This window comes from Acomys minous (assembly GCF_964271855.1).
Source record: "Acomys minous genome assembly, chromosome: 2".
Taxonomy (NCBI): Eukaryota; Metazoa; Chordata; class Mammalia; order Rodentia; family Muridae; genus Acomys; species Acomys minous.
Genome location: NC_140484.1, coordinates 64,589,213 through 64,605,376, shown reverse-complemented (window position 1 = coordinate 64,605,376; position 16,164 = coordinate 64,589,213). Strand labels below are relative to the sequence as shown.

The window sequence follows — 16,164 nt, the reverse complement described above, 5'->3', positions numbered from 1 at the left end:
TACCAGGATGGGGTGTACCAAGATGGATGTATACCAATATACAGAGGATGATCAAGGAATTCCATGTTTCCTAATTAGCAGCTCCTACACCCTTATGCAAATCACTCTTTTGTGCAGAATAAGGCACTGTGTTTTTTTCCCCCCACCATGTCTAACCAGATTAAGAGTAAGAAGGATTTAGCTCAGTGGTAGAGCACTTGCTTAGCAGCGCAAGGCCCTAGGTTTGGTCCTCAGCTCTGGGGGAAAAAAAAGACAAAAAAAAAAAAAAAGTAAAAAGGAAAATCCCTCTGTTCTTGCTGTGTTTTCATGTACATGTGTTGAGTGTTACAGAAGGCTGACCACAGCCTAGCACTTGGTGTGAACAGAACCCTCTGGAATTTAGGCACAGAACTGCACAGACCCTGAGGTAATGGTAAAAACTACAGCCTTGGAAGCCAAAAGGCATCACCCGGGTACTCTGTGTTCCAGGCAGCAGATCTCAAACCGCAGCGCATCTGAGAATCCTCTAGAACACTACGAACGCAGCGTCTCTAGGCCTGAGATCCTGACTGTGGGGTACTGGAGACTTCAGCCCCACACCCCCTAGTGATCCTGACGTAGGTGATTTAGGGAGCATGAACAGAGTCACAGTTGGCCCCTGTCATCTCAAGAAAATGCATCCACAAGTGGTAGGCCTAGGTACCATAGATGCTTGTGCTTTGCCTGTCTTAAGATGTAAGAGAACAGGGGTAGGATTTGTGTTTTCTTCATGGCAGGTTCAATATTCACTGGTTTAAATAACTGAGTGTTTCCCTATGTCTAGACATGGGACTCTGCATCCAACACAGTGATGGCACAAGCTAGCGTCATTTGGGGAAAAGGATTCTCAATTGAACAATGCCTCCATTAGATTGGCATGTAGGCATGTCTGTAGTGCCCACTTTCTTGGTTGATGATCGATATGGGAGAGGCTAGCCCACTGTGGGAGGTGCAATCCCTGGGCTGGTATACAAATTCTCTGGGTGCAATAAAACAAAATAGACAGAGCAAGCCATGGGGAGCAAGCCTATAAGTAGCACTCTATGTAGACCAAGCTGGCCTTGAACTCAGAGATCTGCCTGCCTCTACCATCCAAGTTCTGGGGTTAAAAGCATGCATGTATTACCATGCCCAGTTTCCTCAGTCTCTATGCCCTTATTTATTTATTTATTTATTTATTTATTTATTTATTTAAGATATGTAAGGAGTTGCTAATTTCAAAAGATAACCAGAGCTGGGGGTGGGGGTGGGGGAGGGGGATGAGGAGTCCATTTTAAACCTCCTTCTGTGTTTAAAAACAATTAAAAATCTTTCCAACTCTTGGACAAGACCAAACTTCAAGCTTCCCTTCCAGCCTCACCGCCACCTTTCAATTCGAGGTCAGTCTACAGTTCACGGTCAACTCAGTGGAGTCTCCAGGTGTGAGGGCGATGCCTCCCTAGCATCTCTGGTACTACAGGACAAAACAGTTACCTGTAGTTTGCAATACCCATGCCTCCACCTTAGACAAGTCAGTAGAATCTCTGTGTTTCCAGAAGGTTCTGTGTTTCTGAGGCACTCCGCCATACCCTACCCTTCTCCCTGTAGCACTCTCATGCCTGTGATTTGCATACAAGAAAATGACAGTGCACCTGGAGCCCATTTGCCAGCGCGCAGTTCCTCCCATCCTAGTTAAATTTAGTTCTGATAATAATTGTTCCTGTGCACCCCACGATGGGTATAATCATACCCAGTGGGAATTCCTCTGACATTGATCTTTGGAGGAAAAAACAAAATCGGGCTTGGAACCTGCAGTGTTGCTCATACTCTGCAGGGCAGTGTTTCCTCACATTTGATGAGTGACAACCTGCCCTTAAAACTCTCACAGTGTCGGGGCCTGTACACCTTAATCTCCAGGCTTAAGTTGCATCAGGACCTAGGGGAATGGGGTCAAAAATTTATATTTGGTTTTCTTCTTTCTTTGTTTTTGTTTGGTTCATTTGTTTGTTTGTTTTTCAAGACAGGTTTCTCTATGTAGCCTTGGCTTGCCAGGACTCACTTCATGGACCAGGCTGGCCTTGAACACACAGAAATCCTCCTGCCTCTACCTCCCCAGTGCTGGGATTACAGGTGTGCACTACCACGCCCAGCGATAATTTGTATTTGTAACCAGTTTCTGAGTCACCTTGAGGGTGTACAGATTTGGAGGAAAGAGGTTTAAATGACTTAGGTGACCTGGGAGCCATCCTGAGTTGTGGGTCTCACAGGCCTCAGAGGCCAGAGAAGCCTTGATTTGCATCACTATAACACAAAAGACTGAAATAAAATCTGTTAGTATACACTCTCCCTGGTACTGGAATCTTCAAAGTCAAAGGGCCGCCATCTTGGACTGAGGATCCCGTGAGAGTCTAGGTCTTAGAATCAGCATGGCTGTTTTGCTAGGACTAAAGGCTGCCGGTTCAGCTTGGAGTTCACATAGAAACAACCCTGACACTGACAAAAGCAATCTGTTTCCTCCAGACAGAACTCAGGGACATATTTGCTGAGGGCTCCCTTGGTATCACAGGCCCTGGGCATCATTCCAAAAGGTCCTAGAGACTGAAAGGAGCCTGGATAAAAGAGTCAGCTACCATTTCATTACCTGAAGCCTGAAAAGTGTGACTGTGATTTTTGACTCCATCAAATATAAGAGGAATGAGAAGTGTGAATGTGAACTTATTTCTCAAGCTCTTGTGTTATTCGGGGTGACACTGTTCCTGGGTGAGTGCATGTTGGCCAGCACCATGCCCAGGCAAAACTGTCTGCCTTCTCTTCTCCACAGGGAAGGTGTGAAGAACGAATAGAGATGACAGTGCGACAGTGTTTCTCAAAGCGTTAAGCCTTGCTTGGGCTTCTTTTCTATTGCTGTGTTAAAATACCATGACAGAAGCAACAGGAAGGAAGAGAGGGAGGAAGGAAGGAGGGAGGGAGGGAGGCAGGGAGCTCCAAGTAGCTTGTCATAACATGTCCACAGTAAATACGGCCCAGGATCCTACCCATGAAATGGTGGCACCCACAATTAAGATGAGTCTTTCTACATCAGCTAACTTAAGGGAAACCCCCAGAGCCTTGCCCAGAATCCCACCTCCCAGCTATTCTAGATTTTGTCAAGTTGACAATTAAAACTACTTATTAGAAGCTTTTGCTTTTCCTATGACTCAGCACAAATTAGTATGTAATTGATGTGATCAAAGTAACAGAAGCATCTCAGCCAACCTGCCTATAACTACTTTTTGGTGCTGTTTATAACATCACAGTTACAGAAAAACCATATGCTTAGTGATTCAGGTGACAAATATTTATTGAACACCTATTAATACTACATGCCAAGTGCATGTTGAGTAATAGAGCACCTCGTGGTCTCCTGGAATTCATGGCCTGGAGACAGTATCCAAATGATCAGGAGAATCACTAGACTGAGTGTTGAAAAAAGATGCCCAAATAAAATTAGGAAAATTGGAAAGGAAATGAGAAACCATTCACCTTTTAAACAGATATAATACTCCTGTGAGGCAAGTTTTATTTATTAAAACTCATTTTCTCATGGAGACCAATAGATAATCAAATATAATATGCAACGTAGGGCTGGGGAGATGGTTGGGTTGGTGAAGTGCTTCTGCATATACGCGTGGGAACTTGAGTTTGGATCCCTGGTACCCACATGGAAAGCAAGACATGACGCCATACAAGTATAACCTAGGGCGGCACAATCAACAGGACTCTATCAAAAACACTGAGGTTGAAACCAATCAACAAAGACAGTGGTGTCAACCTTGGGTCTCTACATGCACAGGTGAGTGCACACACACACACACACACACACACACACACACACACACACTGAGAAGAAGAGACATTGTAAAAGCACAGATTGTCTCAAATCAAGCTATTTTGGAGTGACACTCTCTCCCTTTTAACTAAAAGTTAATGAAAGGTGGCTTTGAAGGGAGCTATCTTTCAAGTAAAATAAAGTTAAAAGATGTATGACTGGATGTGAAAGGATGAAGAAAACCATCTGGCACTGAAAGTGGTCCATGGTCAAGGTGAGTGAGAGCCAGACTGGCTTTGGCAACAGACCATCTCCTGACCAGTATCTTCTGAGGTAATTTTTGCCATCTCTTGCTTATAGATGCTGCGATTGATTTCTTTTGAATGTTTTAAGATATCTATTTTAAACATTTCCAGTGTGGTTTTGTAGAGCTGGTGACTGTGTTCATAGTTTCTTGCTTCTTATCGACTGCGTTGGCTTTTTTATTTATGCCTTAAGGCATATGACTAAGAAGGGCATCGTTTCCTAAATTGAAATAAGAGGGAGATAAGTGGCAGATACTCAGAGCAATCCCACCCTGAGCCACTGAGGTGAAAATGACTTTCTTCCTGCAGCAATTTATATCTCCAAAGGAGAAGCACGCAGTATGATCTGTACCTTTGAAATATGTATTTTTCTCCCCTGGGTGAGACAATTTTTTCCTTTGCCAGTAGAGCTCTGCAACCTCTGGCTGTATTTTCCAGATCTGAATCTATCTCCTCATAGATACCCTCTGCCACCGTTGCTTCCACCCGAGGATGCCTGCCTACCCCATAGAGCAGACCTAGAAGTGTCATCGCTGAGTCATCGATCAGCCTCGTGCTGCTGTGTCCTGGATACAAGAGCAAATCAGACTTGCATTTACTCCACTGAGAAGCAACACAGGGCTTCAAAACAAATGGGAAATGGGAGCTTTGCTTGCTCCTGATTGTGAAACCATTGGCTTTCTGCACAGTCACTAAAGACTAGAGGGTCCCTGCAGGTAACACAGCAACAAAAGGCTGGCTAAAATAAACCTTTCGGCCGTGTTTTTACTGTGGTTAATAGATACAAGAGTTGCCGTCTCAACCATTTCAAGTGTACATTTCCCTGCTGTCAAATGCATTCTATAATGCCATGCAGCCCTCACCATCCATTTCCAGAACTCATCTTATAAAACTAAAATTCTGTTCCCATTAAATAAAAAGCGCTCACTCCCTCTTCCTCACAGCCACTGGATACCAGCAAGAATCATCGCTTTTAAATACGAGGGGGCAGTTAGTTAGTTGCAGTATTGTGAAATTGTTCCTTATAATCTATAGAAATTGAAAATAAAAATCATAAATCTCTTACATGACACAGAAATTGTTCATGTTGGACCAATGCATGATAGAAGAAAGTCATGAGAGTTGATATGTATTTTTAATGCATATTTTAAAACACAGATAAGGAAACAATCTTAAAAACAAATAAGGAAAGGATATATAATCAGTGTTTTCTTATGTATACATTTCTGTATTTTCCTGTTTCTTTCATGTCTTTCTCTCTTCCCCCTCCTCTCTCTCTCTCTCTCTCTCTCTCTCTCTCTCTCTCTCTCTGTGAGAGAGAGAGAGAGAGGGGGGGGGGAATGAATACATGGATTTGGCCATGTGGTCTCAAAGATCTGTATCATCATTAATGACCAAACACTACATAGCATTGACATCAATAAGACAGTGCTGGAAATTTCCAGCTCCATGTGGAGAACAGAAGGGACCTATGGTCAGCTATGATATTTTCTTCCTTTCTACAGTGCTGGGAATGGAACTCAGGTGTTCACATAAGGTTATTGTATAGTTTAAATACTGATTTCCTCTCATGTCTGGTTGCAAGGTTTGTTCTGAGAATTTCCTGTCTAAATGCTGTGTAAACTCTGCTTCTCAGTTGTCCCCAATATATCAATAAAGCAGCCTACAGCCAATTGATAAGCAGGGGAGAGAATAGGGCTGGACTTCCAGCCAGCCAGGGGAGGAGGAGTTAGAAGTAGAAGTAGGAGATTCAAACAGGGGATTCAGTCTCCTCTAAGAGGTTCAAGGAAGATGAGGAGGGAGAATCTGGAACTGAGGAAAGGTACAAGGCTAACTATCACTGAGATGTTTGCTGCGGGTAAGACAAATGACACAGAGGGTTAAGAACAGACTTACACTGCTCAAGATCATGTTGTGAAGCCTTGTATTATAAAGGAGTCTCAATTATTTGTGTGATAGCCGGGTTAAGAGAGAAACGAAGAGAAACAAACACAGTTATATATAAAAAAAACTTCACCACCCAGGGCCATATGTGTGCTATGCAAACATTCTAAGACTGTGGTTGTATCTCTTGCCCTAAAGTCTTTCTTTTAAAAGTAGCAATCCACCTCGGCAGTGCCGCCATCCTCCCTGGACTCTACTCTTCCTTCCCCAGCCTCCATTCCCAGTGACCATGGTTCCTCCTGCTTATCCCCAACCGCTTCTTCTTCTGCTCCCATGGAATAAACAAAGTACATCAAGGCATGTTGAATTCTTGTCAAAGTGAGCAAGGTGTGCCCTTCTAGAACAGGCTTTGAATGCCAACAACTATATCAAACATCTTAGGGTCCAGAATAGCATCTTCACTGGCTAGGTTTTGATAATGGAATAATCTAGAGTCATTGAGAAGTTAGGAAGTTCAACTTTAAAAAAAATGTCCTCATCCTATTGGCCTAAAGGTGTACCTGTGAGGCATTTTTTGGGTTATGACTGATGTGGAAGAGCTCAGCCCACTATGAGCTGTGCTGTCCCTAGGCAGGTGGGCCTGGGCTGTATAAGAAAGCTAAATGAACCTAGCATGGTGGCAGTACACATCTGCAACCCCCAACATTCAGGGAGGCAGAGGCAGGTAGATCTCTGTGAGTTCAAGGCCAGCCTAGTCTACAAAACAAGTCCAGGATAGCCAAGGCTACACAGAAAAACCCTGTCTCGAAAAACCAAAAGAAGGAGGAAGAGGAGAAAGATAGAGAGCGGGAGGGAGAGGAGGAAGGGAGAGGGAGGAGAGAGAGAGAGAGAGAGAGAGAGAGAGAGAGAGAGAGAGAGAGAGAGAGAGAGAGAGAGAGATCTACCTGGATGTCTACATGTAGAAAAATACAAGTAGACCCATATTTATCACCATTCACAAAACTCAAGTCCAAGTGGATTAAAGACCTCAACATAAAACCAGAGACACTAAATCTGTTAGAAGAAAAAGTGAGGAAGAGCCTGGAACTCATTGGCATAGGAGACAACTTCCTGAATAGAAAACTCCAACAACCTGGACCTTAAGGTCAACAATTAATAAATGGGACCTCATGAGGCTGAGAAGCTTCTGTAAGGCAGAGGACACTGTCAACAGAACAAAGCAACAGCCTACAGACTGGGAAAAGATCTTCACCAACCCTACATCTGACAAAGGTCTAATGTCCAAAATATATAAAGAGCTCAAGAGATTAAACACCACCAAACCAAATAACCGAATTAAGAAATGGGGCTCAGAATTAAACAGAGAATTCTCAACAGAGGAATATCAAATGGCTGAGAAACACTTAAAGAAATGCTCAACATCCTTAGCCATCAGAGAAATGCAAATCAAACGACTCTGAGATTCCATCTTATACCCATCAGAATGGCTAAGATAAAAAACTCAAGTGACAGCACATGCTGACGAAGATGTGGAGAAAGCAGAACACTCCTTCATTGCTGGTGGGAGTGCAAACTAGTACAACCACTTTGGAAATCTATCTGGTGCTTTCTCAGAAAACTGGAAACAGGGTTTCCTCAAGACCCAGCTATTCCACTCCTTGGAATATACCCAGAAAATGTTCCACCACACAACAAGGACATATGCTCAACCATGTTCATAGCAGCCTTATTCATAATAGCCAGAACCTGGAAACAACCTAAATGTCCCCCAGTTGAAGAATTGATAAAGAAACTGTGGTACATTTATACTACTTAGCTATTAAAAACAAGGAAATCCTGAAATTTGTGGGCAAATGGATGGAACTATAAATGATCATACTGAGTGAGTTAATGCAGACCCAGAAACACTCACATGGTATATACTCACTTATAATTGGACACTAGCCCAAAAGGTATGCCCCATGAAAGTCACTTACCAGGAGATTGGGATAGATGCGGGGACTTCCTACTGGGACTCCAGGTGAGAGAAGCATGGGAGAATGGGGAAATAGAAGGATCCAGAGGGTCCTAGGAACCTACAAGAAGAACATCATAACAGGCAGATCTGGACCCAGGGAGGTCTACTTAAACTATTACAGCAACCAAGGATAATACATGTAGTAAACATTGAATCCCTATTCAGATCTAGCCAATGGACAGGACATTCTCCACAATTGTGTGGAGAGTGCGGACTGACTCTGACATGAACTCTGATGCCCCATATTTGACCACTTCCCCTTGGTGGGGAGGCCTGGTGGCACTCAGAGGAAGGATAATCAGGCTCCCAGGATGAGACCTGATAGGCTGTGAGCATATGGTGGGGAGGAAGTCCCCTTCTGTCACAGACCTAGGGGATAGGAATAGGGTGAAGGAGGGAGGGAGGGAGGAACAGGAGGACACTAGTGAGGGGATAACAATAACAACTGAGGTGTAATCTGAATAAATTAATTAAATAAAAAATTATAACAGAAAAGAAAGAAAGAAAGAAAGAAAGAAAGAAAGAAAGAAAGAAAGAAAGAAAGAAAGAAAGCTAAGCCAGGAATCAAGACAGTAAGCACAGCCCTCTGATTCAGTTCCTGCCTCTTGGTTCCTGCTTTGAGCTCCTGCTCTGGCGTCTGTTGATGATGGACTCTGCCCTGTAAACCAAACCAGCCCTTTCTTTTCCAAGCTGGTCTTATCACAGTAACAGAAACCAGACTAGAGTAGCCCCTTTACCTCAGGAAACTGGGGCCAGGGGTCCCTGCATGAGCTGTAGATCTTTACTCAATGGAGATTAAATCAAAGACGTACATTTTTGAGAAAGAGACGAAAAGAAAGACACGTTTCCCATGTAAGTCTGTTGTAAGAAAACACTCATAAGACCCAGCAGGTGAGTTCCTCTGGGGCAGACCTCTAGAATAAAGGGGGAGATGAGCACTCTGGAGCCTGGCACTTAGCTGCTTCAAGATTTGCATGTGTGTCAAGCACAGCTCTACATCAAAGCTTCATTTTGGCTTCTGCACAAAGGGGTCAACATCAGGACGCCCACTCCAGGACAACAGAAGGATCAAATGAGTCGACCAGTCAGACGGAACCTGGCATAGAACCTGGCAATGTTGACCACTATGTGCAGAGTTCTTCCTCTAGCCTGAATCACTTCATTATACAAATATGATGTCTGAGGTTTTGTGTCTACATCATACTACTGGCACTTTTTCCGTTAAAACAGCCCATACAAGCTCGTTACATTTTACTTTTATTTTATTTTATTTATTTATTTATTTATTTATTTATTTATGTTTTTCGAGACAGGGTTTCTCTGTGTAGCCTTGGCTGTCCTGGACCCGCTTTGTAAACTGGGATGGCCTCGAACTCACAGCGATCCACCTGCCTCTGCCTCCCGAGTGCTGGGATTATAGGCGTGCGCCACCACGCCCGGCTGCTCGGTACATTTTAAAGTACTTCCCCCTGACCTTCAGAATGCTATGTGGCATGACAGGCTGGCTCCCCTCTCCTACTCTAAAATGGACCATTGTACTCTCCTCTAACACTGCAAACTCACTAAGTGAAGCTTATTGAAGAGTTACTTAAAATGCGCACATATATAGAATATGTATATTCTGTACTTCCACGTAAAATTCTTTAATCTCTTATGGTCAGATTTTTCTGATTCATTAATGCAACATCTGGCTACAGAAAACAAACTAAAAACCTATTTGAGCAGGCCAGCAATTGTTTTTATAATCCAACACCATTTGCTGACCAGTCTAGAAGTGACAAATGTGTGTTACCTTGACGACGTCCAACTTCCTCTCTGTAACATCAGTCTGGAGATTTTGAAGGGCGATTTGATCATTTGTAGTATAGCGCATGTCCAGTAAGCCTAGAGAAAAGGAGATGACACGGTTACTTTTAGTATGGCAGAGGATAAAACGGAATGCGCAACTTCAATTTTACTATAAAATTTAATGTCCCCCATTCACATAATATACCAGGCAGTAGCAGCTCCGGTATATTCCAAGCCATGACAAAGCCTGTGTCCTTCCTTCCTTGTTCTAGCCACTTTTTCTCTTGGAGCTCATTATTATTGACTCAGCTATATGAGTCCTTGCCCCTGCAATTGCTTTCAGTCTTTAGATTCAGTAAGTGGTTGAGCAGATGCAAAACTTTGTCTCCCCTATGACCACATTCTATAGAATGTGACTGTTCAAAACACTACAATGTATAATTCTGGTCCTGGAGATTTGAAAGGCCAAAAACAGGTTCTTTAAATTTAACATCTTATATAAAATTCTAGAATAGGATGGAATCAGGGTGGGAGCAAGGTTTCTACCTCCAGGAGCATGAAAAGATTTCCTGCTTGTTTGGAGAGGGGTTAAAGCATCATTTGGAGAAAAGCATATACCACAGCACCATCAAGCATGCCAGATTTGTGAAGGGGTCAGGGTTTGACTCTTGAGTCTTTCAAGGGTCAGATAAATATGCCTTAAATGGCAAAGGGTGCTGTTGTGACAGCATGGGTCAAGGCGGTCTTGCCAAAGTCCAACATCACTAATGAGACGAAAGAAAGAAACAGGTCAGGCAGCCACTAAAATTGGACCAGAGAGTCCCAGGGCTTGAGTCCCAGCTCTGGGTTTGTGGGTGGTTTTGAGCACATTGCTTGGCATACCCTCATTCTTCCCTGTGTGATGGAGAATATGGAGGTGGCTACTTCACAGGGCTACCAGAAAATTTTGAATGACGCAACTAAGTTAACTTCAGTGGAATGTGCAACATGTAATATCACATAATAAGAAGAACTCACTACATCCAGAGTAAGTAGCCTCGTTTCTTGTGCAGAAATGGGAAGGCTGCTGGGATTGGGAAGCATGAGTGATTGAGTAAGTATGAGCTTCCTCTGACTCCTGTAACAAACGGCCACAAGATAAATGCATCCTCTATAGGTGTCGAGTCCAACACTAGACTAAAATCAAATTTTAAGCCATGCATTGCTTTCTGAGGGTGTGGGGCGGGGGGGGGGGCAAGGGGTTACTCTCCTGGACTTTTCTTGCTTCTGAGCACTGTTCATATTCTTTAACCTGTGCCTACCTCACTCCAGCCTCTCTGCTCTTTCTACTGTCCTTCCTCCGTGACTCTCTCTGCCCTATTGTTTCCTTTGAACAAGGGTTCCTGGACTAGAGTGAGCCCACCTGGACAATTCAAGGTAATGTCTTCATTTCAAGGATGGATCAGAGCATGGGAATATTTTAGGTTCTCATATTTATTGTACCATGGTAATTGGGACGATTCAGGTAGATAGAATGTATGACCTTCAAATATGTATATGAAGTCTATGTAACAGCCCAGAAAAAAAAATACTTATAGTGACAAACAATGAAAAGTAACCATGATAGAATGTCTGAGGGAATTTACAAAAACAGTAAAGTGACTGCAGGGAGAAATGGCCTTGAGTGAAAGGAACTGGCTGAGAACCAGGTAGGGGGCCTGAGCAACTGAAGGGTACAGTTAGGCTTTGTGTCTGAAGACTCAAGCTGCGGTAACAGTCGTAGCCATGAGGCCGCACACAACGTTTTTGGCCTCACTGCTTCAGTTTACTCCCATCTACAAGGTCAGAATATGCGGCTGATACTGTTGAGTCCTCCTAGCTCTCCTTTGCCGGATTGCTCCTCTATGCTTTTGCTGTTAGGAACTCATTCTCAGTAGTGCAGAGCCTTCTCCCTCCCCTGAGCATAATTCTCACACTGGACCACAGCCACCATGGTTATGATATAAAAGACCATGACCTAACATAACAGAAGGCCAAACTTTGTCTTGAACACCACCCTCACTCAGGTCCCCCTCTACTGAACGCCCCTCACTTGCCTTTGCATCACTCTTAATGAATGCTCTATTTATTCTTCTTTTTTTTTTTCTGAGACAGGGTCTCTCTGTGTTAGCCTTGACTGTAGACCAGGTTGGCCTTGAACTCACAGCGATCCCAAGTGCTGGGATTAAAGGCATGAGCCACCACTGCCTGGCTGCTCTATCTCTTCTTGAATGCCCTCAACCTCGGTCTCGGGGCTTTGGTTCTTAGGAGACAGCTGTGATGGCTAACCACCCCTCAGTGCTATCCCACAGCAGAGTTTCTCCAAGTATGCCTCCAGCAACAGGGCCAGTACTGAAGGAGTTGATAAGAAACATCTGTTCTGATGGTGCCAGCAGCCAGCACCACCCCCAGATCCACCAAATGAGTATCCATCCACGCTTTAGCCTGTTTGTCAGCACCAAGTCCAACATGGTGTTAAGACCAACAACATTCCATATGGGTGGTAAGTCTGATGACCCCAAAGGGAGCCATGGTGTTTTGATTCAAAAACTATCCTTCAGTTTTCAAGGAGATATGCCTCACCTGTGCGCCTGGGGATCAAAGGAGGCTTCACCAGGTAAAAAAGTACTGGTGACATCAGCCACCTGATATTTGTGTGGGGATGTGCGCCTGCTTTGGACTGTTTGCAGCAGCTGACCTTGATTTGCCTCATGCTCTAGCAGAAACATAGCTTTGTCAGATGCAGACAATTTCTGCGATTGTGTGATGTTTGGAATGCTGGGAACTTTTTAGAGGGCATATAAACTCGAGCCACCCTTTCCCTAACCCTAGAGGCACAGTGGGTAGTGGTTAGTTGTTTAGGGAGATTGGTTGCAGTTTGTTAGTAGCTGTGGTCAAAGAAGAAACAAAAGGAAAGAAATTAGATTCAGGGATCTCTTTCTCTCTTTCTCTTTCTCTCCCTCCCCTCTATCCTTGTTTCTTTCCTATCTAGTGATAGGAGGTAAAACTGGGGGTACAGGGTGAGAAAAAGAAGAACCCACAAATAGCGAAGACTAGCTACAAGGCAATGCCATGTATTTACTATCACAGGCCTCAGACTGACACAGGAAGCTCTTCCAGTTGAGGGGGCCAGGAAAAGTTTAGGATACCAGAAGTGGCTTCTTCGGATATGACATGAATTAGTGATGTTTCTCATTGCTGTGACAAACTATCTGACACAGAAAACCTCAGGAAGGTTTGTTCTGGCTCATAGGCTGAGGCTTCAGTCTATCATGGTGCACTGGGGAGAGTGGTTCTCGCTGGGGAAGCAGCTGGCCACACTGTCTGAAAGCAGAGGATGGTGCTGGTGGCTCAGCTCAATTTTCTACTTTCTTTTTATTGGGTCCAGGCCATGGGATGGTGCTGTCCATGTTCAGGGAGTCTTCCCACCTCAGCTCAACCTCTCTGGGAACACTCTCACAGACAGGCGATTCTGAATCAGGTCACGATGACTATGGAGATGATCACAGGAGAATTTAAACAAAAATACAAAGGAGTGGGAAGGAAGGAGCACAACCAAGCATATGACAAACGTGAAGGGGAAAGCTGAGCATAGCAGAGAGTAAAAAGACAAGAGCTGGTCACACCATGATGACTCGTAGGGTGCACATACAGGATAATACATTCCCACACATTGTCCAACACAACTTGAGGTGTCCCTGCAAACAGCAGACTAGTGCTGTCGTGTATTGGCTAATGAATCAATCCATCAATGCCACCTGCAAAGAGTGGAGCGCATGGGTCCTGGGTGCATGCCTGAGTGTGCTTCCTCTCACACCTAAGGCACTGTGTCAGAGGAGAGACATCTCACTGGGGGATTTTACAGAACAGCTTTTCCAATCTGACAGGAGTCAAGGCTTATTCTTGACTGCCACTGTCTCCTCAACTGCAGCTCCTTCCACTGCCTTAAAGACAGTCCCCTAGAGACTGTCTCTGTGGGATTTAGCTTCAGTTGAGCTTCTAGAGATTTCCATTTTGGACTTCTAGAACAACAAGGTCTTCTCTCCCTTTCTAGAGTCTCTCCTTGATGCTTTCTGTTCATCTCTGTGTCCTCTTAGCAAACCCATGTGAAGCAATCTAGCCAGAGGGTCCAGGTACCCTCCATGAGAACCACCTTAAAGGTACTGAGAAAGGTGCTTTAAAAGCTCACAGCTTGGCTGCTCCACATCACCTCAAGTCAGCCTTTCCCCAAAGGGGATCAGTTCTTCTCTACATTTCACCACTCCATTGCTCTTGCCTGCATCCCTGGTGAGTGGTTACATCCACCGCTACCTACAGTACAATCAGAAGCAATACCTTTTGCATCCCCACCTTCTTTCACCTCCAGGGCCCTCCCTGAAGGCAAAGATGGTATTGTGGAAAAACTCCTCTCCATTGCATCAGTCTACTTTACCCAGGCTCCCTGGTCTTGGAAAGCTCACACCTAGGCCAAAGGCCATACCCTCTGGCAAGCTTGGCTAAATCTCCTTAACACCACAAGCAGTGACCTTATAGGCAGGCCCCTGTGGGTCGAAAAAGCTTTCCTCATCACAATAAAGCTTGGAAACTATAACATTGCAATGCATATGTATAGGACCCTAGAGGCTCAAAAGAATCAGGGCAGGAACCCTTGAACTACTTCATGTTGTGGATGTGGGTACCTTGAATTTCTTCACAGCCTTGAACTGTCTCACAACTTGACTACATGTACTGCCTTCCAGCCTTTCCTTGGCCAAACTACTAACCTCTCACTCCTGACACAGTTCCAAGTCACCTGCTCTCAGAAGGACTCCCTGACTGGCTCCTACTGCACATCCCAGCTTATATTGGAGTTTGTACAGTGAGTTTGTACAGGGAAAGCACAGCTTTCCCTGAAGGCAGATCCTTCTGTGACTCCCAGGCTGGAGGTTGCTGGAATCCCTTAATTTCCTTTACTTGTGGCCAACTGCCTTAGACCTCTGCTCCATCTCCCCACAGCCATCTTTTTCATGAGCTTATGCCTCTACATCCCTTTGCCCTTGTAAAGATGGTGTTGACTGAGATCAGAGAGCACCCTAACCCAATGTGATCTCCCCTTAACCTAACCACATCCTCAAAGACCCTGCTTTCCAATAAGGTCACATTTACAATAGGTCTGGAACAGCTTTTAGGGAAAACCACATCAACTCACATCCCCATCCCAGACAAGTGTTACGACATGTGCTTCTGCCACCCGCTCATCAGTCTGACTCCTACAAACACCCCTTGAATCCTGGAACTTGGTACCTATGGTGGCTGGTCAGTTGAAGACACTAAGACAATCATAACATTTAAACTCTGGTATCTGTGAGGAAAAAGCTAGAACATACCTTCCCCCAGACAGCTTGATCATGTCCCACTGATGCTTCAAAGCCATCCCAACTTCATTTCAAAGACCGTCTAGTGACAAAGATGTGCTTAGTTAAACCAAGGAACAGAGCCACAGTTTGCATCTGTAGCAACTGTCGGAATGAGTCAGGCTCCCAACCTTCCGCCCTGGTCTGATAAAATCATTGGAATGTTTACCTAGCAACCAGGTGATGTATAGCCACCTCAAGGCCACTTCTTATCGCTACTTATTTGGGGTTAACATCTGAAACTCATTTGACAAGCACAGTGGGTTTAAAAGCTTCCTGCAGGGAATAGTTAGATACAAGGGGAAAACAAACAAACAAACAAACAAACAATCTTTAAGTACTGCCTGGAGTCCGAAGATTTCTTCCCAGCCTGTCCCTACTTTCTTGTATTTCACTTGCGTTGACAATGTTGATTCATTAAGAAACAGCAAGTGAGTCAGTAAAAGTTCTTCAGGAGGGCTGCAGAGACGTCTCAGAGGTTGAGAGCATGCACTGCTCTTGCAGAGAACCTAAGATGAGTTTCCAGCACCCATGCCAGAGGGATCACAACCACTGATAACTCCAAATCCAGGGCATCCAATGCCCTCTGAGACACTGTGGAGACCTGCACTCACATGTGTACAGACCTACACTGATATACATAATTTTAAAAAATAAAAATAAATATATTTTAAAAGTTCCTTAGGTCTAAATATACCCAGATAACAACACAGTACTAAACAATTTAATCTGCTTATTGCTAGTTTTTATAAACCAGCCTAGCTCAACTTCAGCACTAAGACATCCATCTACTGTACTAACTACTATGGTTGGCTTTTATGAAATCAAACTATCTTTGGCCCTAAAATATGAAGATGATTATCTTGTGACTTATATGTGACTCAGTTGGAAGCAGCTTCTACAATTATTCACCCTTATCTAGCAAGAGAAATAGTCCAAGAGTTGACTAGAGTC

At 44.1% G+C, this 16,164-nt stretch overlaps 1 protein-coding gene across 4 annotated transcripts in view; it reads right to left on the bottom strand.

Moving 5' to 3' along the window:
* Window positions 1-16,164, bottom strand: part of LOC311580043 ((E2-independent) E3 ubiquitin-conjugating enzyme FATS) — a 240,395-nt gene that overhangs the window by 77,591 nt on the left and 146,640 nt on the right. For all 4 annotated transcript variants that reach the window (XM_084751209.1, XM_084751210.1, XM_084751211.1 and 1 more), the window contains one exon: window positions 9,804-9,895. In XM_084751209.1, the coding sequence (XP_084607335.1) occupies window positions 9,804-9,895 (92 nt within the window). The remainder of the gene's footprint in view (window positions 1-9,803; window positions 9,896-16,164) is intronic.